The 23,313-nt window shown below is 44.7% G+C and overlaps 2 protein-coding genes across 5 annotated transcripts; one reads left to right on the forward strand and one right to left on the reverse strand.

Moving 5' to 3' along the window:
* Nucleotides 1–57: 57 nt before the first annotated feature.
* On the forward strand, nt 58–13,036 carry TRMT6 (tRNA methyltransferase 6 non-catalytic subunit). 4 transcript variants are annotated; one of them, XM_036381252.2, is made up of 11 exons: nt 58–186; nt 1,573–1,700; nt 2,101–2,210; nt 4,494–4,585; nt 4,673–4,756; nt 5,895–6,019; nt 7,244–7,608; nt 7,834–7,919; nt 10,896–10,998; nt 11,081–11,167; nt 12,036–13,036. In XM_036381252.2, exons 1-11 carry the CDS (start codon nt 92–94, stop codon nt 12,207–12,209), a joined length of 1,449 nt encoding a protein of 482 aa, XP_036237145.1. In that variant the 5' UTR covers nt 58–91; the 3' UTR covers nt 12,210–13,036. The 4 variants fall into 4 exon arrangements, with proteins under 4 accessions (XP_036237145.1, XP_036237149.1, XP_054370424.1 ...); XM_036381256.2 differs by lacking the exon at nt 58–186 and adding an exon at nt 544–564; XM_054514449.1 differs by lacking the exons at nt 58–186; nt 2,101–2,210.
* Nucleotides 13,037–13,923: 887 nt separating this feature from the next.
* On the reverse strand, nt 13,924–22,981 carry CHGB (chromogranin B). The gene is made up of 5 exons (XM_036381251.2): nt 22,826–22,981; nt 19,137–19,180; nt 17,833–17,926; nt 15,367–17,045; nt 13,924–14,291 (listed from the first exon to the last, which is right to left on the reverse strand). The coding sequence occupies exons 1-5, from the start codon at nt 22,872–22,874 to the stop codon at nt 14,208–14,210; spliced, it is 1,950 nt and encodes a 649-aa protein (XP_036237144.1). The 5' UTR covers nt 22,875–22,981; the 3' UTR covers nt 13,924–14,207.
* Nucleotides 22,982–23,313: the final 332 nt, after the last annotated feature.

Raw genomic sequence — 23,313 nt, forward strand, 5'->3', positions numbered from 1 at the left:
GCACTGCGCAGGCGCGCCTGCCGAGGCCTCACCCGCGCGGGTCCGGCGCCTGCGCGGGGGCCCGGCGCGAGCGGCGGCGGCGGCGGCGGCCATGGAGGGCGGCCCGAGCGCGCGCATCCGTGAGGGCGACTGCGCCGTGCTCAAGCGGGACGAGGTCTTCAAGGCGGTGTCGGTGCTGCGCCGCAGGTGAGCGCCGCGCCGGCGGCTCCCGGTGCCGCTCGGTGCCGCGTTTTGCGCCTTCCGCCTTCCGCCCCCGCCACCCTCGGTGCGGCTGTGGCGGGCCCCGCCAGAGGGAACGGGGTCCCGGTGCCGATCGCTGTCCCGGTCCTGCCGCACCAGGCAGGAATAGCGGCCCCACGAGACTCGTCTGACAGGCGGCGGGAAAGGTTTTAATCTTGTCTCGGTCCCTGCGGGAAGAAACCCCTTAAGCCCGGAAGATCTGCTGGCCGCATTGCTGATAGGACTTTGGAGAAGATTCCGGAGGTTTGGCGGTGCCGGTGTCAGAGCGGTGCCGGTGGGAGCGGAGCCGAGCAGGGTGCCCGCCGGGCCCGCGGTGTCCGTGAGGTGCTGATGAGGATCGGGAATTGCCCCGAGCGTGTTCATCGGTGTGCCGGGGATGCCGGCGCTCCGCTCGGGCTGCTGCTGCTCTGGTGCCAGCAAAGCGCTCCCGTTTCGTTCTGCCGGGCCAGCTGGCACAGCAGGAGAGCGCCTGCAGCCCGGCAGGGAGTGCTGAAATCGCTGGGCACAGCCTGGGCTCTCGCCTGGCAGTTCTGTAGGACAGTCAGTCAGTACTGGGTAACGTGGCCAGGTTATTCTCTAGGATGGAGATTGAAAGGTGCTGTGCTTGAACGGCACTGGTTTGAAAATGATGTTGTTCAGTATTAGTGCTGAGTATAATTTGCGTAATTACGGCTCATATTGGCAAGTTTTGACTTGAATGTGAGTGTGGCATAGCTCTGTTCCATTTGCCAAGATTGGTATTTCCCGGGATAGCAAGGCAGCATTTGTTGGTCAGCCTGAAAGTTAAAGGCTTTGTGAATCCTGTTTTTAGTGAAGGAAGATAAAATGCACACCTGCCTTGGTGCAATTAAAATGAAAGGGATGGTAAATTAAATTTGTTTTAATGAAACATTTCCAGGATTACTCTCTGTTTTCTTCATAGTCTTTTGGCAAATGTTATTTCAGAGGAAATTTACAAAATATAGGACCATACTCATCTTTTTGCTACTACTCTCCATGACCCAGCTTGGATTTAATATATTTCTGACTTTCTAAAAAATTATGCTGACAGGTGCCATAGCTTTATTTTATCTGTCATTTGAAAATGCTTTTGAACTGGGAAAAAAAAAGTTCTTCCTATATGGTCTATTTAAGTTCTTTGTTCTTTTCCTGACCAGTTCCAGTTTAACGTGGGTTTTGTGGTTAATTTCACTCTTTGTGCTTGTCCTGCTTTTCTTCAGGGATATAGATGAAAATGTTATATAAAAAGCTATAGTTTAGGCTCAAGTATAGAGGGTTTCAGATACAATAAAAATAATGCTTTAAGTATTACTCACTGTTCTGTTATTTCAGAAAAATAATTTTTGAGAAGCAGTGGTTCTACCTGGATAATGCCATCGGACATATCTATGGAACTACCTTTGAAGTAACCAGTGGTGGAAACCTCCAGCCAAAGCAAGAGGTGGAAGAGACAACCACAGGTATCCCAGAGGATTGACAGAAAAACGATTTCAAATTAATTTGTTTCTTTGATGATACCAAAGAAATTGGGAAAGCTTTCTATTAATCATTTGTTAGCTACATGCTGCTTATATTCTTTCTGTTATAGAAGTGCATGGTTTTGTCTTGATCAGTGGTTTCACTAGTCCTGTAACAAATAATCTTTTTAATGTGGGAGAAAATTTGAACCTCAGTCTGGGTGATTTTATTTACATTCAGTTTTACCTCACATATTACATTTCCTTGCTTAGGCTGTACTTTGCAAGGCCATGAGAAATGTGTGTTTAACCACAAGAAAACTGCTTTCTGTGACACTAAAATCGTGTGTTTCTCCCACTTATTTGGAGGTAGATTTTACAAATCTGTATCCTTTTCCTTTAGAAACAAAGGAAGCAGGGACAGATAATCGTAACATAGTTGACGATGGGAAGTCTCAAAAACTGACTCATGATGACATAAAGGCTTTGAAGGACAAGGGTATTAAAGGACAGGTAAAAAATAAGGTTTTGGTGTCATTTCTGTGCTACCTTGATGGTTATATTTTAGTTTCTGAAAAAGGATATTCTTTTTATCTGTGCATAGATTTCAGTGCTTTTTCTTTGTTCAACTGGTCAAGTCTTTCTTTTTTTTTTTTTTTTTTGGTTTTACAAAAATGCTAAAGCTGTTTTCAGAGAAAACTTTATGTAAGGTTGGCAACTTTGTCAGAGGAGAGTAAAGAATAAATTTTTGTGGCATCAGAAGTCATAACAGATAAAGTACAGCTCACATAATCACCATTTAGTTTTGTTTGTGTATAAGGTTCGAAATACTATTTCTGTATTACAGAGGTATTAAAATTGTGCAATAATTAAACTGTCAAAGGTGTAGGAAAAGATTATGGCCAAGCAATGATGTTTTATCAAATGACACTGTGTAACAAATGTACCAGCATTGTGCCTGCGGGCAGTGCCTGCTACACAGGGGTGATGCTGGTGCTTTATCTGTACCTGGGAAACTCAGAGTGTTCCCAAGAGATCAGTTCTGTTCTGTTAGAAAAGGAGTTGGTATTTAAGCCTGCACCTTTCATGAAGTAAGGGATCTTTAAGCCATTTAAAATTGTTACTGAGACATTGCAGCCAGTTGTGTTGTGCAGATGCTGTCAGGCACAATCCTCTCTGCTCTTTGGTTTACCCTTTCTAAGAAAATCAGGAAATTGCTCATGCTTACCTCAAGTTCAGTTCCTGGTTGCATCTTGCTCTCTGGAGCAGTTTTTCTGCTTTTTCCTGCTGGGTCCAAGGAGTTTGGAATGGTTCCTGTGTTTCCATGGTTGTGCTGCTGGTTGTGTTATCTCTTGGAGAAGAATGTGCTGATCAGGCTGACAGCTTTGATGGTTTTTGTTTTCACTGTCCATGGCAGAAGATCCCTCTGATGCCTTTCCTCTGTGTCCTCAGCAAGCCTGTGCCATGCATCTCCTGTGCTTTTATTAACTCTGCTTTCTGGACTGTAACTAATATTAATTTTGAGCTACATTAGCAGCAATAGGTATTATTCCTCCCTTTGTGTCTGTTAAAATCTGAATTCCTGTTTGTGAATGACGTGTCTTGGTGATGCAGGACACTTCCCTGTTTCCTCACTGTAAATTTTACTGCAACAAAAAAAAAAAACCAAAAACAACAACAACAACAACAACAACAACAACAACAACAACAACAAAAAAAAAAAAAAAAACACAAAAAAACAAAACAAAACAAAAAAACCAAAAAAAAAAAAAAACCCTACAAAACAACCCAGGCACTGAATTTATTTTTTTCCTAGCATAAAGCAAAAAAGAAAGAGATCCTGTTTCAAATCATTAATCACATATGTTAAGTGTTTGAAGGAATAATGGCCTGAAAAGCACAATAGGAAGTGAGGAATACTTGCACCACTCTGTTATTTGAGCAGGTTTTTGAAGCACAAGGGGAGCTGTGGTGTCCAAATTTAAAATACTCCATTTTTTTCATTTGTCCCCTCCATGTTTAATAGAACCCATAATTTTTAGCAGTTAAACTACTTGGATCACAGAACCTAAAATAGCAGCATTTTTGTTCTTGTGTTGCTGGCATGGAGATAAACCCCAGGCAAGGAGGGTCCTGTTGGATTGGTTTGGTTTTACTGGAGGTCCTAAAGATCCCTCCCAGCTGGAATCTGAAAGCATGAGAAAGAGTTGGGTTGGCAAAGGGGGGAGATTAGAACAGGGAGACCAAGAAACTAAAACTGAAATTCTGGGAAGACCTGGGAGCTAGAAAAGGAAAAAAATCAGGAGGAGTATTGCAGGAAGTAATAAATGCTAAGGACTTGGACATTGTGCAGGGAGTTGGTACAGTAGGGTGGCAAAATTTGTGAGACTGAAAAAATTATTGGAGTGAGGGAGATGTCTGGTGATTAACCAGAGCAGAGGGGAGGAACTACATGGAACAGGGAAAAAAGGTACCCTCAGAGATGCTGGAATCAGAGACCCAAAGAGGGAGTTGGATTAAATGAAATGTTACTGACAATATTCCAGGATAAACATTTTCATTTCTATGATTTTTATGCAAAACTATGTGATGAAATTCCTACACATAGTCAGTGTAATGCCTCACTGGTCCTGTTGGTTAACAGAGAGTGACTTTGCATTAGTGTCAGGAGAAGTTCATGGTATACATGCCTCTACTGGAAGAAAATATTTTCACTGCTTGTTTAAAAAAATACTGTCTATGAAATGAATGAGAAATAAATGCTAGCTGTAACAAAAATGAATTGTCTCTTCCAAGGAAATAGTTCAACAGTTAATAGAGAACAGTACAACATTCAGAGACAAAACAGAATTTGCTCAAGATAAATACATAAAGAAGAAGAAAAAAAAGTAAGTGAATTTTAAAATGTGAAAAATATTTGGTAATTCCCTAAATTGTTGAGATTAAAATAAGACCATGACTATGTTTTTTTACAGATATGAGGCAGTTATTACAATTGTGAAACCATCCACTCGCATCCTTTCAACCATGTATTATGCAAGGGAACCTGGAAAAATTAAGTGAGTTTTCATTTGGTTTCTTTTTTTCAAATGACAACAGCAAGATACTTGAATACTTTTTAAATACCTGCACTATACCAAAGTTTACAATACTCACCTTTCTTTTCTTTCCCTTGAACGTGAGGATTATGGTTTAATGAAAGATAATGTGACACTGACAATTAATTAATATGGCAGCAAACAGGAGAGCTCTTCTGCATGCAGCACCAGAATTCACCATTTCCCTGTTAACACCACCTTGCTAATTGCCCACACACACAGAAGCTCTTTGATTTTCTAAGGTACCTCTTACCTGCTTTGGGTCTGGCTCAGTAACAAGATAACCAGCCACTTACCAGAGGCAAGAATTGTGGTCTTTGACCTGTCAGGGATTCAGAATCCTCAAATCTCCAGAGTTTAACAGCCTGTGGGTAACATTCGGGTTGGAGTCAGACGGGGCCATGATGCCAGGGATCTGGCTCTGTTTGATTTTCACCCACCTCACCTAAGAGATACATTGTTACAGACAGTAACAGTGGACTGATACATTTTTTAATGAAGGAAGAGTACATCTAAGATGCTGGGATTTAAAATCTTCAACTACTTGTTATTTAAGTCTTCTCAAACCTTCTTCCTTCTCCTTCCAACATCTCTGCCCTTGGCTGCTTTTTACTATTGAAGATTAGTTGTAATTTCTGTAGCTTTCTCTGAGTCTCTTCAGTGCATGTGCTGGGTTTTGATCCTGGGTTACAGGTGATGCTGGCTCCTGCAAAACAGGTGAAAACCACAAGGGATTCATTACTCGATCAGGAAATGCATCCATACCACTTGTTCTTTACAAAGCTGACATACCGGAGAAAAAAAACAAACAAAAGGTTGAAAAACTACTTTCTCTGACTGGCACAGCACAAGATGCCCACTTTGCTATGGGCACCTCCTGCATATCCTGCTTTTGCTTTTCCTGGCTGATTTCTTGTTGGCTCCAGCTCTAGTTCTTCATTTTCAGATGTGTAATTATAATTTTCTGTGTGGTGACTCTGAAGGTCACTGATGCTTTTCCCAAATCTACCTGCAATCCAACTGGTTTTGGCAGGTTCCTGGGCCAGTAGGCAGTGTCTGTAAGCAAATTGATGTTTGTTCAATGCCTCTTGTCTTCCAGCCACCTGAGATACGACACCCTGGCTCAGATGCTGACTTTGGGAAACATCCACGCTGGCAACAAGATGATTGTCATGGAAACGTGTGCAGGCCTGGTGCTGGGGGCTGTGATGGAGAGAATGGGGGGTGAGCTACCCCAGGGGGGTGGAAATACACACCTGTGGGACACTGCAGCAGAGAGCAGCACTCCAAAATGCTTCCTCAGCTTTGGAAATCTGCTCTTACCACCTCCAAGATTCAAGGAAAAACTTGTTTTTCCACTGGGGAAAGTTTTTGCATCAGTTCAATATTTTTTTTCAGTACTTAAAAAAAACATAAAAAATGAGAATTAGATTTGGTATAATTGTTTATATGATTAATTTTATTAAATTTATAGCCTTGTATGTAGATCTGGTTTACTTCCTCTCTTAGCATTATGACATTGGGATCAGAAAAAGCTGTGAAGAGCTTGTATGGAGATCCTTCCCAGACACCTGGAAGTCCAGGAAAGGGAATAGCAGAAAACAGGAATAGTGCCACTGGAATTCTGACAGCACTGGAAATGTTGCAGTTTCTCTTGTTCCCTGCACCAGATTTAGTGTGTGTTTTGAAAGTATGTGACACTTCCTTCAGCTTATTCTAGGAGACCTTTGGCTCCTGATTTTTCTGTGGAACTCAGTTATCAGTTTCATTATTCTAAGACACCAGGTAGAGGTGACAATTATATTCCAGAAGCCTGGAAAGGCAGGAGGTGATGTGATGTGCACACAGATGTGCTGTCTGCTGTCTGGGAAGCACACAGACAGTGCTACTGCAGGTTGCTTTTTGGCCATAGGGCTACTTCCTGAAGTAAATAAGATACAATTTCAGTTAGCTATTAAGTGTGTTTAACATCTCACAGCTCTTCCTTTAGGGCCTGGATATTGAAGAAATTCTTTGCCAAATAAGGCTCTTTAATTTAACTTTTGGGTTTTATCCAAGCAACTCCATAAATAAGTAACAAACTTTACAATTTTGCCTTTTAATTATTTATTAAATTAGCTTTTTCTAGCAATTTGTCACTGCTTATATGAGCTAACAGCTCATATATTAGAAGAAAGAAGATAATGTTAGCTTCTGAGCTAATCCTAAGTACATGTTTAATACACAAATATTCCATGAGTTACCTTCTTCTGTGTTTCAGTAACTGTTGTCCTTACAATAAAGGTTTGAGGCATATTTCCACAGCTTGTTAAATTTGATGGTTTGATTAAGAGAAGCAGTTTACTTCCTTTTTTTAAAATGGACCCTTCATTTAAGCATTTCAGAAATAATTCTAGATTTTTAAGAATTCTGGCTTTCCAATGTGTTTTGATTCTTTCCTTCCCACAGGCTATGGATCCATCATTCAGATGTACCCAGGAGGGGGACCTGTTAGAGCTGCCACCAGTTGTTTTGGATTTCCCAAACCTTTTTTTGACAATCTTCATGAATTTCCTCTCAGCAAAGTGCAGAGTCTCCTGTCTGGGACATTCAGTATAGAGACTCTGCCTGCAGACCCTGAGGAGAATGCACTGGTGGAAGAGGAAAGCAATGGATTGAGTGAGGAGAAACAGAGTTCCCTGCAGGAAACAGAGGAGGAACCTGCTACTGAAGCACCTATGGAGATCAGTCCAACAGAGGAGCAAGACACAGTGGACATTAGTGCTGAAGATGCAGAGTTTAAAGAGAACAAAGAAAAAGAAAATAAAGAAAATGTAAGAATATTTACTGTGGCTGTTCAGGTTTCACAACATCTGTGGACATAAAATTCTGCTGTCTGATTCAGCCCTGCTGAAATGCAGCTTAGTCAGGTGTTTAGGTGGAGCTCTGGAAGTTGTCTTTTGTCTTACATTAAAATTCAAAAACTGAAAATGCAGGTAATAATTATTTGATAAATAATTACCAGTTAAAGTGCCAACTGTTTGTTTTGTTGTTCAAAGGTTCGGGAAAAGCAAATAAAACAGTGGGAGAGAAGGAAAAAGCTGAAAGAAGCTGCAGCTTTGCTGAGAGAGAAGAATGCTGATGGGTGAGTCTGCTTAGAGCTGTCACAGTTTGGGAATGGTGTTCCCAATTTAGTGCTCTGAAACATCCCAGACCATGGGGGCCATGGGATGGAGCAGAGAACTGGGGGCACAAAAGGCACTGGTGGAGATTTTTTTCTTTCATTTAAATGGCTTGAAATGATCTAAAAGTCATCTAAATATGAGCAAATACTAAAAATGAAAAAAATCTATCCAAAGAAAATGAGAACCCAGGTAGAATCTAATTCAAAATGGCTCCCATAAAATAACAGGATTCTAATTAGCAAAGTAGAACCTGAGGTTTTAATTTCATTGAAGTGAAACTAAATTTGTTGTTCTGGGTTTTTTTTTGTTAGATGTTTTTAGAAACTAATTTCCTTTTTACAAAGGAAAAAAAAAAAAACCAAAACTTTATTTTACCTGTTTTACCCAGGATCAGTTACTCCTGAGGAACAATTTAGCACAAAGATTTTATATCATAAATTTAAAACAAACACAATCAAAGTATTCCTAGAAATTGAGCTCCAGAATAGTGTAAGAGCATTTGGTGGGTGTGACTTTTTCACTGTGCTCTTAGCAAATGCTGGAGTGATTCAAGTTAACCAGGTAACATTAATTCAGTTAATTTAATAACATATTAATTTGTTTTCTTCCAAAGAATATTGGTTCACTGGAAATGAAGCTGTTCTGCTTGAATAAATTTTACTGCACATTTACTGGTTATTTTCAAATGCTTGTGTATAATTTTTGGGTTTTACTACTATGAAATATTTTAACTCATGTTCATTCATATACCTCATGTAGCACATTTAAGTGGTAGAATTTAAAAACATGCAGAACCAGGTAATTCTGTGTTCTCTGAAGAGCTGAAGGAGGTTTGTAAAAAGCTCTGCACGTCTGTCTGGCAGTGCCTGTGACCATGGAGCTGCCTGAATAGTGGCAGTGTCACTGCTGTTTGCTGCACCATCTCTGTAATTAATGTCTGTGCATGATCTGGCAAAGGCAAAATTAATGTTTGACTTCACTTGTCATTTCCTTCCCTGTAAAATAGCACATTCAGTTGTTGATTCAGTTCAAGGAGGCCTGTTTAGTATTTGTCTCTTTATTTGTTTTCAATCACTTTTATCCTCCTTTTGTCCTCTGTAATGCTAGAAAGCTGTAACAAATGACATTCCTGAAGGGATGAGTGATTCCTGGCTTTAGGAAGGCTCCAGCAGGATGGGGGTAAACAGAATTTATGGTGCCTGAGAGCACTGTCCCAGATGGCTGATCCCCTTTCTTCAGTCATCTGCCTTTTATAGGCACTGCTCCTTGAGATCAGGAACCACAGAAAACTTGGCATGGAATAAGGAAATGCTTCAAATTAAGGACTAGGAACAGACAGGGAAAATAAGGGTTCGGGGACTTTTTGCAGGAGAGAAGCAGGAAAAGGATAGGGGAAAAGGTGCTTAACACTGGAGGTGGGGAAAAGACTGGCACTTACTGGCAGAGTAAAGAAAAGCTGTTCATGAGGCAAAGGTGGGTACCAACTTTGGGTACCTGAGTTTAACAGTATTTATTAGTGAATGTAGAAAATACCCTTCCAGATAAATTTCTACCTTCTGTGCTGTGGTGTGGTAAAACATTGTTTGTCCGGGATCTGTTGGTTCAATTCCTTTGGTGAGAGTTGAGGTCTGATGTTAGGCCACTGAGGGGAAAAAGGAAGATGTTCACTGGGTGTTTGGTATTCTTTTAAAGAAGACTAGAGATAGACTATTCCATTTTCCTGACACTATGGAAGCAGAAATTTGTTCATAGGCACACCAAATGTTTGGAGTTAGACCATGTCCCTCCCTCTGCCCCTTCCTGTTCCCCCCTCACCCACTGCATCCCTTGTGCCTGGCCAGGCTCCCTGCTGGCAGCAATCTGTGCTGCCATATGAAAGAGCAGGATTTGCTTTTCCCCGTCTCCCAGCCCTCACTTCCCTTCCTGGAGTCTGGCAGAGCCCCTGGCAGGGCCAGTGCAGCATTCCAAGGCACAGGATGAGGCTTTCCTTTATGGCCTGCTTGGGTCATGATGGAGCACAATTCCTTTGAGGTTTGCGTTAGAAATAAATGGTCTGCAAGGCCATGGCTGGCAAATAACCAAAGTGGGAACAATTGAAAAAGAATTATCTCACCTCCTTATCTCTGCTATATCTACAAAATTGAACATGAATTTTTATCTCCCTTTTGCCAGGCAAGTTTAACTCCAGTGCTGCACATTCCCCTGGAGAACAAATATTAATTGATGGGGCATCTCAGTAGCCTCTGTACACTGTGAAGGAATTTAATTGGCCCCTTCTTTCTGCACAAGCACAACTTAATAGCTAATTAACTAATTATCAACCATTTCTTGCAGTGTAGTTCAGCAGTGTCTTTTTTGGATTAAAACTGGAGATAGTGGCAGAGGATCTCAACCATCTGTAGATCTAAGTTATTGTGTGATGTTAAAATGAGGATAGAGAACAAGAAGGCTTTAGGTTGTCAAGGACATAGTTTCTTTTTAAAAGGTTTTTAGTCATGCCTTTTAAGGATTTGTTCTCTCTAAATATTCTTTTTAATGAAGATTACTCAGTCTAAAGAGTCATGACTGAGGTTACATTCTAAGCAACATTTGGCAGTCACAAAACTTAAATTGTATTTGCAAAATGGTCTTGGAGCAGAGCAAGCAACATGAAATTTCTTAGACTGTAAGAATTATTGTGGAGCTCGACACAGCTGAAGTGAGTGCTCCTGCAATGCTTTTAATATTCTGCACTTTGGGGAGCAATGCTTCAGCCTTTTAATTACAGTAGGAAGTAATGATTTGTTTTTACATTTGGGGACTTGTCAGAGCAATGAAAACATGCTGATGAGACACTTCTAAGCTGTAATTGATTGCTGTGCTAAGTAGGAGGAAATTCCACTAGGTGAGCAGGTTTCAGAAGCAGAAAACTAATGTGCATGAAACTTTTTTTGCAGCTTAATTGTAGCCAGCAAGTTTCATCCCACACCCTTGTTACTTTCTTTATTGGAATTCGTTGCTCCTTCGAGGCCTTTTGTTGTCTACTGCCAATATAAAGAGGTAAATCAGGATGTTACTTCAACTGTTACAGTTCAAGCTTGGTGCCATTCTGCTGTGTAACCTCCTCTTTGGTTTTTCTAAGCCATTATTGGAATGTTACACCAAGCTGAGAGAAAGAGGTGGAGTCATCAACCTGAAACTGTCTGAAACCTGGCTAAGGAACTACCAGGTAAGGATGGCAGCAGGGGGCTGCCAAAACCATGGGAATTCTGGGGAGCAAAACATTTCCTGAAAATAGGGGGGAGGTTGGACTGACTGAAACAATGTCTAAGCTCAGGCATTTGCTCTGCCCTGGAGTACTGGGTGTTCTGAAGAGCTTTAATGCTTCACTGTCACCAGTTCCAATGGAAAGACTTTACTTGCTTGCATTTTATTAAACATTTGCTGAAATATTTGTAGCAGAGTGACAGGGTTAATAATTCCTAGATGTCCACACAAGGTGGGCCTGGCCAGGGGTCCTGTGTGCAGGTGCAACAGTGAGAACAGCACTGCAGTGTCCTGGACACAGGTAAAACCTCTGGGACTTGCAGTGGCAGTCAGGGCAAGGAGGAGGCACAGTCCTTACACAGAGGTGTGATGTGGCTGCAGAAAGGTGACAGGGACAGAACTGGAAATCACAGAATCCCTTCAGGCTAGTTTGTGCAGCATCTGTGCTTTCTTGCAGAGTACCTCACTTCTGAGCACATCATGGCATTTCATGGGTCTCAAACCTTGGCTTTATAATATATATTTAGATTTATTTATATAGATATTTATTTTATATATATCTTTTTTGCTGGCAATGCCATGAAGAAGTAACCAGTGAGGCAGCAGCTGTATTATTATGGATTTCTATAACTGCATTCTCCTCTGCAGCTACTTTAAAGATAAATACACTTCCCAAATGGCTGTTTGTTGTTGTGGCTGGGAAAAAAATTACATCCTATCCTGTAAGCTGAAATTACTCAACATGATGTACACACAGAGAGTGGATTTTTACAGGTGCTGGTTGTGGGGTGTGTTCTGGGTGTGTTTTGTTGTTGTTGTTTGTTTTAAAGGTTTTGCCAGATCGTAGCCATCCCAAGCTGACCATGAGTGGAGGTGGAGGGTACCTCCTGTCTGGCATCACTGTAGTCTTGGAGAAGGGCAAGTCTGATTCCAGTAACTCAGAAGCACTAGAGATGGAAGAGCCATCATCTAAAAGATGCAAACTTCAAGACCTTCCTTGTTAACATTTGGAGAATGACTCATGGCTTAGATCTCAGGAGTTTGGTGAAATAACAAGTCCTTCCTGTGCTGTTGGCAGCACAGGGCTGTGCCTGTCATGCATCTGTCAGAGAAAGCAGCAGAACTGCAGGAGAGGGAGGACTCACCTGCTCCTTAGCAGTTCACATCATCTGAATGTCAAGGAAAACCCTTGGGAGCAAACATCCCACTGAACTCATAGGAACTTCAAGAGGGAGAGAAGATCAAGAGCAGACAAAGCCTCAGTGCAGACGTTCTGTTTGTTACCAAATCTGAATACGAGGTAGTTTTTTAGAAGGCTGAGTTGGAATCAACACATCCAGCTTAGCTTTCCATTCTCCCAGAAAGGCAGCAAAGGATTCCCTCAGGATTCCGCGTGGTGATCTGCTCCCACGTGGGACACAGAACTCAGCTCTGTTCTGTGATTTAAGAAAGTAGAATGAACAGCAAAAATAATACACTTTTTTTTGTCCAAAGGAACAATAAAAAGAGAAATCTAATGGTAGAGATGACCCCATGCTTACAGCATGACTCCACATTTTTCTGAAATTAATACAGAGGAGAAAGTGCATGTTCTTAAATTAAAATACTAAATATTTAAATAATGTCACTATTAATATTGTCCGTCACTTTCCAAGACATTTTCTGAGAGTTGCTGTATGTTTTTAAGATATGACTATTTTGGAAACTGCTGTATGTATATTTATTTATTCTACTGTTAGATCTTTCAGATGTTGGGCTTTTTTTTAATTAATTTTTTTAACTTTGCATTTGCCATTTCAATTAAACTACAGGGTGTTTTTCCCTAAAGAGATTTATCTTTTTTCTTACTTTTCCCTCTTTTTGGAAATAAAGAGGTCCAGCATAGGCTTTAGGAGGACAATACTCTGCTGGCTGCACCCCCTTACACCCCAGTGGAGCTTGTAGGGCCAGGAGGGCTTGGCCTCTATTCTGGAACTCCCTCATCAGTGTCTGGACAGAACCTGGAGCTTTGGGATCTAGTTCTGAGACTCAATAAAGCTGTAAAATTCAGTATACTGAGGAGAGTAATGCTCTTTTAGGGCAGCCTTAGCTGCAAACAGGGGTTGTATTTCATGGAAAAAAGCAGTTTAGGGCTCCCCTTGGGAGAACAGGTACACTACATCTTCAGGTTTTATCTACCTCTGCTTTTTGTAAACTTCCCAGTGTTGTTTTTCTACTTTTGGGGAAGTTTCTCTTCGCTCTTTTCTTCTCCTTAAGTGAGCAACCCATAAAAGGAGAGGATGTAGATTTCACCATCTCTTCATTCTAAATGGCTGCTTATCCTAGATACCGTGACAATAAAAAACAATAACATGGGCAAAACATATTTGCATAATAGATCAGTTTGAGAAATAAACAATGTTGAGTTAATTTGGGTCAAGGCCAAACTGGCTCCATTTCACCAGTAGTGACACTGACACAGTCTCAACACTGAATCCCAGTTTTTAAGTATACCATAATCCTTGTAAAATGCAGTGAAAATGAGGAAGGAAACAAGAAATTATTGAGATTTCAAATTGCTTCTTCCCTCAGGCCCATGCAAAGTGGCAAACAAAATGCACAAATGGGCTCCTTGTAACTTTTAAAAGAGTGTTGAAGCACCACTGTTCTGTGCACTATCTACACACCTGATCAGCTCACTCTGAGATCACCCCAGCAGCCACATGAACAAGGAGAAGGTTTGGTCCAAGATCAATGGTTTTTATTATTGCAAACTCAGACAAATATATTCCTGAAGAACACTAACACAATTATCTCCAAAAGCATATTAAAAATACCTGCCCACATGAAAGGTTATGTTACTAAAATTCATGCCATTCAGGTCTCAGGAGCATAACAGCAAATTAAAGACACTTTCAGCTGTGTAAATCACTACACAAGAGTGGACAGTGAATAGAATTTCCTGGGTTTGGGGTTAACAACAATCCAGTGGCAGTGACTTTACCACAGAACACAGGACACCTTCAGCCTCTCCTGAGGCTGTTGATCTTCTCTGCTATGTTCTGCAGCTCCAGGTCCATGGTGGCCAGGTTTTCCAGCTGCTTCTCCTGTGAAAACAGAGCGTTTCACACATCATTGTTAACGCTGGGAAATGTTCTGTTCCAGGGAAAGGCCATTTCTAAGGCAGATTCTGTACTGCGGCTTCCCAGTCCCTGAGCAGAGGAGTGTCAACAGTAGTGCAGCAAAGACTTGGGAGATTGGTGAAATTCCCTGCTTTGGACTGAACATGGGCTGGGGAAAGGATCAAAATTTTAATTGTGAGAGCCGGCCCTAATTACAGCCTCATCTTTGTAGATTTAAAGCACCATTACCATCCATAGGTGGTCTCCTGCCATGTCACAGCTGCAGCTGCTGTCACTGGGGGTCGCACAGCCAGCACAGGGGGCAGTGAGGGCACAGCTCCTCAGGCACAGAGAGCAGGAGAAGCTTTATGCACCAAGCCTTTACCGGGATGACTTGTTATCACCAATTCACACCTGTATAAATCAGTGTCCGGCCTCCCTGCTCCCAGCACAGCTCCGAGCAATGCAGACACTGAAACACACCAGGAGGATCTGGCTGAGGGGACCTAACTGATGGCTGTAGGATCAGTTTTCCTGGATGCTGGAGCAGAACAAGTCCAACAAAAAGAAGAGGATTCACTACGCATGAACTACACATAGGAGCTGGACTTCCAGGTGCAGTGCAGTTTCTGCTCTGCAATTCCAGCTGGGAAGTCCACGGGCAGCTGATTTCCTTCTAAATACCCAACTCACTTTGCAGCTGGGTATTTTAAACAACCCGACAGCCCCTGTCAGTTTCCCCTCTGCCCCTGCTGCAACGTTTATTCAGTCTGTGGAGCTTCGAGGGAGAGGCAGGGCCCAAAGGGGAATAAAATCTTTCCCTTCCTGCCTTGCAGCAAACAGGAGCTGTGTCTTTATCCCACAAATTGTGCCCTGGGGTAGTTCAGCAAACTCAAAATTCCACTGTTCAAAGAAAGCAGATTTTTAAATCACTGAAGATCTACTCATACCTTAACTGTGACTTAATCTTTGTGTTTTTCTGTGCAGTTTCTCAGCTGCCTTGGGAATGGATTTGGAAGTGCGTTTCCCCAGCTTTTCAGAGAAACTGCTGTGCACTTACCTCCTCTTCTGTCAGGGGCCTCTGGCTTAGGCTCCTTCTGTCATTCCCAGCCACGTGATGCTTCTTCAGGTCTTCTCCAGAGCTGTACAGCCCTGGGAGTTCAACTGACTTCTTCCTGTAGTTCAGAAGTTGTGCAAGTTGATCCATCTTGTTGTACTGCCTTTCCACATCGTATCTGTTCACTTTGCCAGGATTCCTCTTCTCACTGCGCCTGTGCTTCAGAGTGCTCTGGAGTTGCTTTTCTGACCACCATTCGTAGTCATTGTACTCAGGGAAAAGGCTCTTCTCACTCAGGGCAGGCCTGCCTTCCTCCCTGCCCTCCAGAAGCTGCTCCCCTGCACTGTCCCTCTTGTCCAAGTGCTGGCTTTTCCACCACAGCAGTGGGTAGAATGGCCTGTAGGATGCTGCGGTTCTCTTCTCTTTCTCTGCGGGGAGATGGCCTCTGTACTCTTCTCTCTCTGCAAACCTCTCCTCCTCTTCATTTTCCACCTGGTCACTGCTGTGATGCTTCTTTTCCACCTCCTCCTCCTCCTCCAGGCTGTCCTCAGTGCTGTAGTGCCTGCTGGCCTGGCCCTTGTGCTCTCCGGCCTTCTGGGACCCCTCCTGTTGCCTGTTCCCTACCCGGGCTCTCCCTCCGACACGGCGCTGCCTCTCCTGGCTGAGGTACCTGGCCAGCTCCTCCTGGCTTCCATCAGCAAGGTACATCCTGCCCCCAGGATGGTGGGATCCACTGTGCTGCCTTCTCTCCTCGTGCCACTTCTCACTGCTCTCCTCACTGTGGTGGTGCCTCTTGTTTTCCTCTTCCCTGCTCTCCTGGCTCTGCTGCCAGCTGAGCTCCTCACTGCCCTGCTCTGCAGGCTCCTCCTCCTGCAGCCCCTCAGGCCCATGCCTCCCAGGAGAGCCACCCTTCTCCTCAGACTCTTCCTGATGTTTCTGTCGGTGCTTCCACTGCTCCCAGAGATTGGCCTCCCCTGGGTGCGATCCCCCGGCTGGTTCCCCCCTCCCACCACCATGGCCCCTCTTCTCTTCACTGGAGTCACCCGCCCTGTGCTTCCCATGATAACCTTTGCCTTTGAAGGGCTCCTTTCCCTCCTCTCTTTCTTCACTCTCCTCAGATGCTTCACGCTGCTGCTGGTGGGAGAAAGCACGTTCCTGAGATTCATGGTGGTATTTCTCACTCCTTTCTTCCTCTCCCTCTTCACCTTCCCGAATTTGTTTGGAAGGGCTCTGCATTCCCTCCTCCAGGTGCCAGCGGCCCCTGGGGCTCTGATCATTCCCACCACGGAACTCATCCACACTCATGCCCTCAGAGTGGGACTTCTTGGTGACAACAGCAGCCTCTTCATCCTCACAACACTTCCCCTCTTTGCTTTCCTCTTCACTGTGGTAATTCCTCTCCTCCTCTCTCCCAGTTTCCTGGTAGTGCTTTTTTTCTTCCACGTGAAGTGTCTCATCCTGAGCAGGTGTGTGGTGTCCAGCCTCCTCCTCCTCGCTTTTACCTTCCTCATGAGCAAGTTTCTCCTCATCACCTCCTTCCATGTACTTTTTAGACTCCTCTTCTGCCTGCCTTTGCTCTTTCTCCACGGTCCCAGGAGGATGTTTTTCAGTCTCTGCTGGGTCCTTGGGATGCCTCACTTCAGGCTGTTCGTTTTCACTTCTCTCTCTGTCATTTTTATCACCTATAATAACAAAGGCAGCATCATGGAGTAATCCAACCCTCCACTGAAGTGTTATTTCAAAGACATGACTGGCTTCCCAAAGCACCAAGGAAATTTGGACAGAACTGATTTCTTAATTCTGCTTTCAAAATCATTACTTTGCCACTATTTAGTATGCTTGCCTGGAAAAGGATTAACTAACTAATTAACCCCACTTAATTAGGCATTTTACAAGTTCCTCTTGAATTTCCAGAATAAATTTCCTTCTCTGGCTTTTTTGTGATCACATTTTTAGTACTGAGTCAAGCTAGCTCTCTTTCTCATTAAAAATCAATGGGATCTGGAGTTGTGTTCAGTTCTTTGAATGCCAGACCAGGCCCATCACAGATGCTTATTCACAATAAAAAGACAACTATCTATTCAAGCTACCCAAAACCACCAGGGATTCTTTTTAGCAAATTTTAAAAGTTTTTTAAAAATTGACTGAAAAAAAAAAATCAAAGAAATCTGATGCTTTGCAATAGTTATGCTTCATCTTCTCAGGCTACCTAAAGAGTTTGTCAAGTCCTCTCAGACTCTCCAGGTGGTTCAAGGAGGGAGCCACAAGTGTCAGGCAAGCATCCCTGGGAATTCCCAGGTCAAGCTGTTTGTTCTCTGAGCAAGACAGACAGAAGGACGCCATAATTCTGGCACTGAAATTTGGAGGCACCAGTTTCTCACAGGCTCAAGTAACAGTTCACCAGCTCCAACATCAGAAAGAAACCATGCACCAAACTCCTTTCCTGAGTTCAGATAACGTTGTACTTACTCTTCTTCAGGATTTCTTTGCATTCAGGATTAATGGGGGGTGCATTGGGCTTAGAGAGAGCATTGGACAGAACCTCCACAATGCACCGCGTTACCTGGAGGAGACAAAACAGGAGAGAAATCCTCATGGCAAAAATGGAAACTTTACTTCTGACCCAGCTGGTAGAAAAGCCTGTTGGAGATGAGAGTTCAGGCTGTTATTAATGAGTTTTGAGTAATCCTGTACATTTGGGCTCTGCCCCTCACTCCTATACCAGCAGGAAGAGAACACACAGGTCTTTTTATCTCCCCTTTTGTTTGCAGAGCTAAGGGGCTTCTTTTGTACCTTTTAAAATAGTAAATACCCTGCTCAGTACAAAGGAAAGTCAAACAACATGTGGAAACACACCCTATAAAATAAACAGACACAACACACATTCAAAGGATGAGGATTATCCTGTAGGATCTGTCCATATGAGGATGCTGCACAGGCAGTTTGGACTGCCAATACACTAAAACACCTCCATGTCCTCTGTCAGGGACACACTCCACACATTTTCACCTGTGTGTGCCCTCAGTCCTGCCTGGTCTTTAGCACAGAACATTCAACTGGGCTGTCTGGAAGCAGAGAAAATGGATTGATTTAGCAAAGTCACACAATGTGCTCTAATTCTAAGTACTACCAAAGTATCTCTTGTGTATGAAATGATTTTCAGGTGCTGAAGTTGATGGTGAGAACAAATGCTCCTGTTTGCTATGGGTACAAGAGCCTCAGGCTGAGGAGGAGACGATGAAACATTTACAGAGCCATTTGTCTTTTAACTATTTCTGGTTATTACCAGGTGTTTGCTGATCTAAATGATCACAGCAACAACCAGTGCAGGGGGTCTGGTGTCAGCTCTGGAAGCAGCTGATGGCATTTATTTAATCACACAGGGTGAGATCTCTTTCCACAGAAGGAGAGGAAGGACTACACATCATTGAGTCTGTTACACAGCTGGTAACTGTAACTATTTCATCTTTCTCCAAAGCTGTCAGTACAATAACATGTACTATGCAATATTTCAGATTACTTTTCAAGCAGCTGTACAATGCAGAGCTTCACAAGTACCACACTGACACGAGAGCCAGTTCCCATTTCCACCAAACACACTGAGGTGCAGGCAGGCATCTCCTGGCTAAAGGCACTCTGAGTTCCACACCAGCCATCAGCTTGTAAAAAAATTACCCTTAGGAAAGAAAATGAAACATTGTCCTGAGAGTTTAAAGAAATGGAGAACACATCACTGGTATTTTCTGGGGTTGGTTTGACAAGCAGCTACTCACCATTTCTTCAGTATGGTCTTTTTCCACTGGAACTGTGCTGGCACCTGGAAGAAAAGCCAGTTATTAGAGATTCATCAACACAAGCATCACTGACAGGAGTCCTCAGTCAAATTGGTCTGATGAGGCAGCTTGGGTTTTGGGTTGGCAGTCAGCTAAACCAGGCATGTTCCACATGAAATCTTTCCTTATTTGGATGGAAAAGCAACCTAAAATTGAGGCATAGCACGAGAGAAGAGGCATGGTAACACTTGTAGCACTAAAATATTATACACCAAGAATAATCCCACCCACAAAAAAATGCAACACCAAAGAAAGCCACGTTCAAATTCCAAAATGGAACTTCAAACCAGGTCCTTATGTAGCTGCACCTGTTTGATGGTTAAAAAAATAAATCAAAGCCAACAATCAAGGCCTGTTTGCACCCCAAGAATCTTTTGGCTTCTTGGAGAAGCTCGAGGTGCACCCCTTGCCAACAGCAGACCATTCTTTAAGACTTTAAAGCAGCTACTGTCCCAATCCTGCTGGAGAAATGTTGTCTCACTTGGAGGTGGTTCCTGCAAGGATGGAGAGAACCAGAAGAGACAGGAAAATTTCCATTTACTGAGTGGTCCATTATCATTCCAAGAAATAAGCAAAACCCCCTCAAATCTCAGTGGAAAACTACTCTAGAAGGAAGCAGTACAACCCATCCCTCACCCTCTCTGCCCTGAGGACATGTGGGATAACTCACACCTCCTTACACCAGCTCTACTGTACCTGGGCCAAGGAATTTGCTTTTGGAAAGAAGCTACTGCCCATAAAACCTCTGTGCTGCCTGATTTTGCCATCACTGCTGCAATGTCTCCAGCTGGTTAATGAGCTTGGCTGCTGTGTGTTACTAATGAACTGTGTCAATTCCCATGCACCTGGAGATTTCCAGGAGTGAGGTTAAGCCCCTGTGCCAGCCCCACAGCAGTGTGTGGAAGCAGGGCCTGTCGAATCCTGGCTGTGCAGGTCTCCTACACGGTGCAGAATCACAGCACACACACACAGAGCTTGAGGTGCAGCCCTGAAGTCCTTACATGGAAAAGGAGAGTCCTAAATACAACCATAACCTCTCTCTGGCTGGGTCGGTGAGAGACCTCCTGAAAGAGATGAACACACAGCACATCATGGAGATAAAGGAGGTCAGTTTTACCTCTCAGCATCAGGAGAATGAACACTGTCCCAAGGAAGACAGGAGCACGTAGCTCTACACTATTTAAAGAACACAACCTTTTTATTCTCTGTGCTGGCAGAGGAAGCAGACATCCCCTGGCACACTGACTCAGAGTGTAATAGCTGAGCATCATACACTAATAACTCTGATATTTCTGTGCTCTCCCCCAAACACACATGCAAGGATGTGCTTCTCCAGCCCCCAGCCCTTCCCTGCCTATACAAGTGCCATCAGAGAAGGGAACCCACACAAGAAGAGCACAGAAGGGATTCCCCTAAAATAGCACTGCATGCCTCCCCCAGAGTGGCAGGTGGTGTGTGAGGGGAGATGGTGCTGCTCAGAGCCAAGCCTCTCCCCCATCTCTGGCGTTCAGAGCTGCCTGAGGCAGCTCCAGCTCCTTTACTAACCCAATATGCAAATGATTGCCAGCCTGCTGCAGGCAGGAGACAAAGCCCCTCCCACCAAAACAAGTGTTATTCTTACAAAGACATTCTCTCAATCCCACAGGTGCTGGGGATGTTGCTCTTACAGCAGGAGCTGCTCCCCGGCTCCACTCACTTGAAGGCACAGTTATGAATCCCTTCATGAGCTCTTCTTGGGGAGGCTCCTCTGCTCCTCCAGCCCCTGTGAAAAACTGAGAGGCTCCAGGGCAAACATCTGATTCTGTCTTTTGAGTGATGCAGCCACAGCACATCTCCTGTGAGTGACACCCAGGTGATGGGATAAAGCACAGAGCAGACAAATTCCTGGGCGTCTTTTCCTCCTTCAGGCCACCCCCTGAGTGCTGTCAGTGGCACAGGAAGACAAAGTTGGGTTGTAGCCACTGTCTTTGCTGTCATTCAAAAGCTCCCAAGAGCTTGGTTAACAGTGAAAGCCAGCATCAACAAAGAGGGAGCATCATAACAATGTCAGGAGAACCAAATGGTATTGGACAAACCTCATATTAACCTGTCTGGAGAAACAGGATGAGACTCCAATCCATGCCAGAGCCTGAAATAACACTCTGAGGCAGCTGCCCTGCCAGGCCTGGGCCAGGAAGGCAGTGGGGAGCCAGCAGTGCCCCACTTTACCCAGTGCTGGCAGTGCCAGCCCCCAGTGCCAGCTGGCAAGAGCTCCCTAGGGGCCACCTGCCACCTGAAGGTGCTGGCCAACACGGCTGCCATCCTCCTCAGGTGTGCTCAGGAGGGGGGGTGAGGCCACCACCCTGACAGGGACAGCAGGCTCAGGCAGCAGGACACCCACCCATGGCCTTGCAGGAACACAGCAGGCACAGGGAGCACGGCAGGGTTCCAGAGCAGAGCAAAGCCAGAGCATGTGGCAGCATGGAAACCTTGCACCTGAACACACAGCAAGAAACAAACCACAGCCCCACGGAGCAGAGCTGAGCCCTGGCTCTGCTTTACCCTCCTGAACCAAGTCTGCCCAGGCAGTTGTGATCAGATTATTTGATTTTGCTTAAGTGCTGAGAGTTGATGAATATCATGAGAAATGATAAATGCAGGACAAATTCACAAGGTTTTTGCTTGCAGCTCCAAGATTAGAACAGATCTTCAGGTGGGTCCCTAATGAAATCCCCACATGGCTTTGTTTCATCAGTGCAGATGACTCAGTGCAGTGTCATTCCTCACCAAAATGTCACAGTGTCTTCCTAGGCAGGATCATTGAAATTTAGGCATATTGATTTGCAGGAGTACTAGAAAGTTCTTGAAGTTAATGTCTAACCAGTTCAACATTTGAAAGCACGACGGCCACAAAGGATGTAAAGTACCTGATCTGTTTGATCAGGTACTTTGATAAACAGGATAAACCTTTGATAAACAAGAAAAAATATTTGGTAATAAACCCCCATAGAATCTATGGAATAAGTGTGGTGAGCTTCTCTGTGCTGGGGTCTCTTCCCCTCCGTATCCCACCCTCTCTCTTTGATTTCAGTAAAGGCACTTGAAGGCAGTCAACTTCCTCACAGTCTCTGTACAAGTCCCAGAAGTGTGGAGACTTCTAACAGACCTAAAGCCAAAATACTCAACCCAGAATGACACGGACTCTTTCAACCAATGATGTAAGTATACATAAAACACTACAGAGCCAAGCCACCACCTCATTCTATTGTGTTTAAGGTTCATTTCACCGTGGGGTTTTAGTATTTAATGCCGCGTGCAAAAAAATTAAAAACCCTGCGAGTCAAACCCGCAGAGCCGCTACTTTGCCATCACCTCCCGGCATCCAGCACCGGCTGGCACAACCCCAGCAGCACCGCTGGAACGAAGCGGCACCGAGAAGTCTTTGTTGCTGCACCGGGATAAAAATAAAGGCGGAGCAGCCGGGGAGCTCTCTCCCAGCGCCATCCCCGCCGCCCCTTCCCGAGGGGCGACCCCGGGCTGGGGATCCCACACCCACCGCCGCCTCCCCGGAGCGAGCCCGTCCGTCCGTCCATCCCTCCCTCCGCCGTTCCCCGCGCTCTCCCGGCGGGATGTGCCCCGTCCCCGCTCACCTGCCAGGGCGGCGGCCGCCAGGAGGGCGAGCAGCGCCGGCGGCCCCATGCTCGGCACGGCACGGCAGGGCTGGGCTGCGCTCGGCGGCTCCGGCGCGGTTTAAAAGGGGAGCGGGGGCGGAGGAGTGGGCGGGGGGCCCCGCCGGAGCTGCGTCACTGCAAGCCCCCGAGCGGTGCCGCCCCCGCCTCTCCTCTCCTCTCCTCTCCTCTCCTCTCCTCTCCTCTCCTCTCCTCTCCTCTCCTCTCCTCTCCTCTCCTCTCCTCTCCTCTCCTCTCCTCTCCTCTCCTCTCCTCTCCTCTCCTCTCCTCTCCTCTCCTCTCCTCTCCTCTCCAGAGCAGGGCAACTTTCTCACAGGCTGGGCAAGCCGAGCTCGCTTTCACTTCCCTGGTAACTACCGCAGCCGCCCTGCCCGATCCCCGACTAACACTTCCAAGACCCCCGTACATCCCCGCCCCGCCGTGCCTCAGCAAAGGGGGAAAGCGGGGCT

The sequence above is a fragment of the Molothrus ater genome, chromosome 3 (assembly GCF_012460135.2).
Source record: "Molothrus ater isolate BHLD 08-10-18 breed brown headed cowbird chromosome 3, BPBGC_Mater_1.1, whole genome shotgun sequence".
In the NCBI taxonomy this organism is placed as follows: Eukaryota; Metazoa; Chordata; class Aves; order Passeriformes; family Icteridae; genus Molothrus; species Molothrus ater.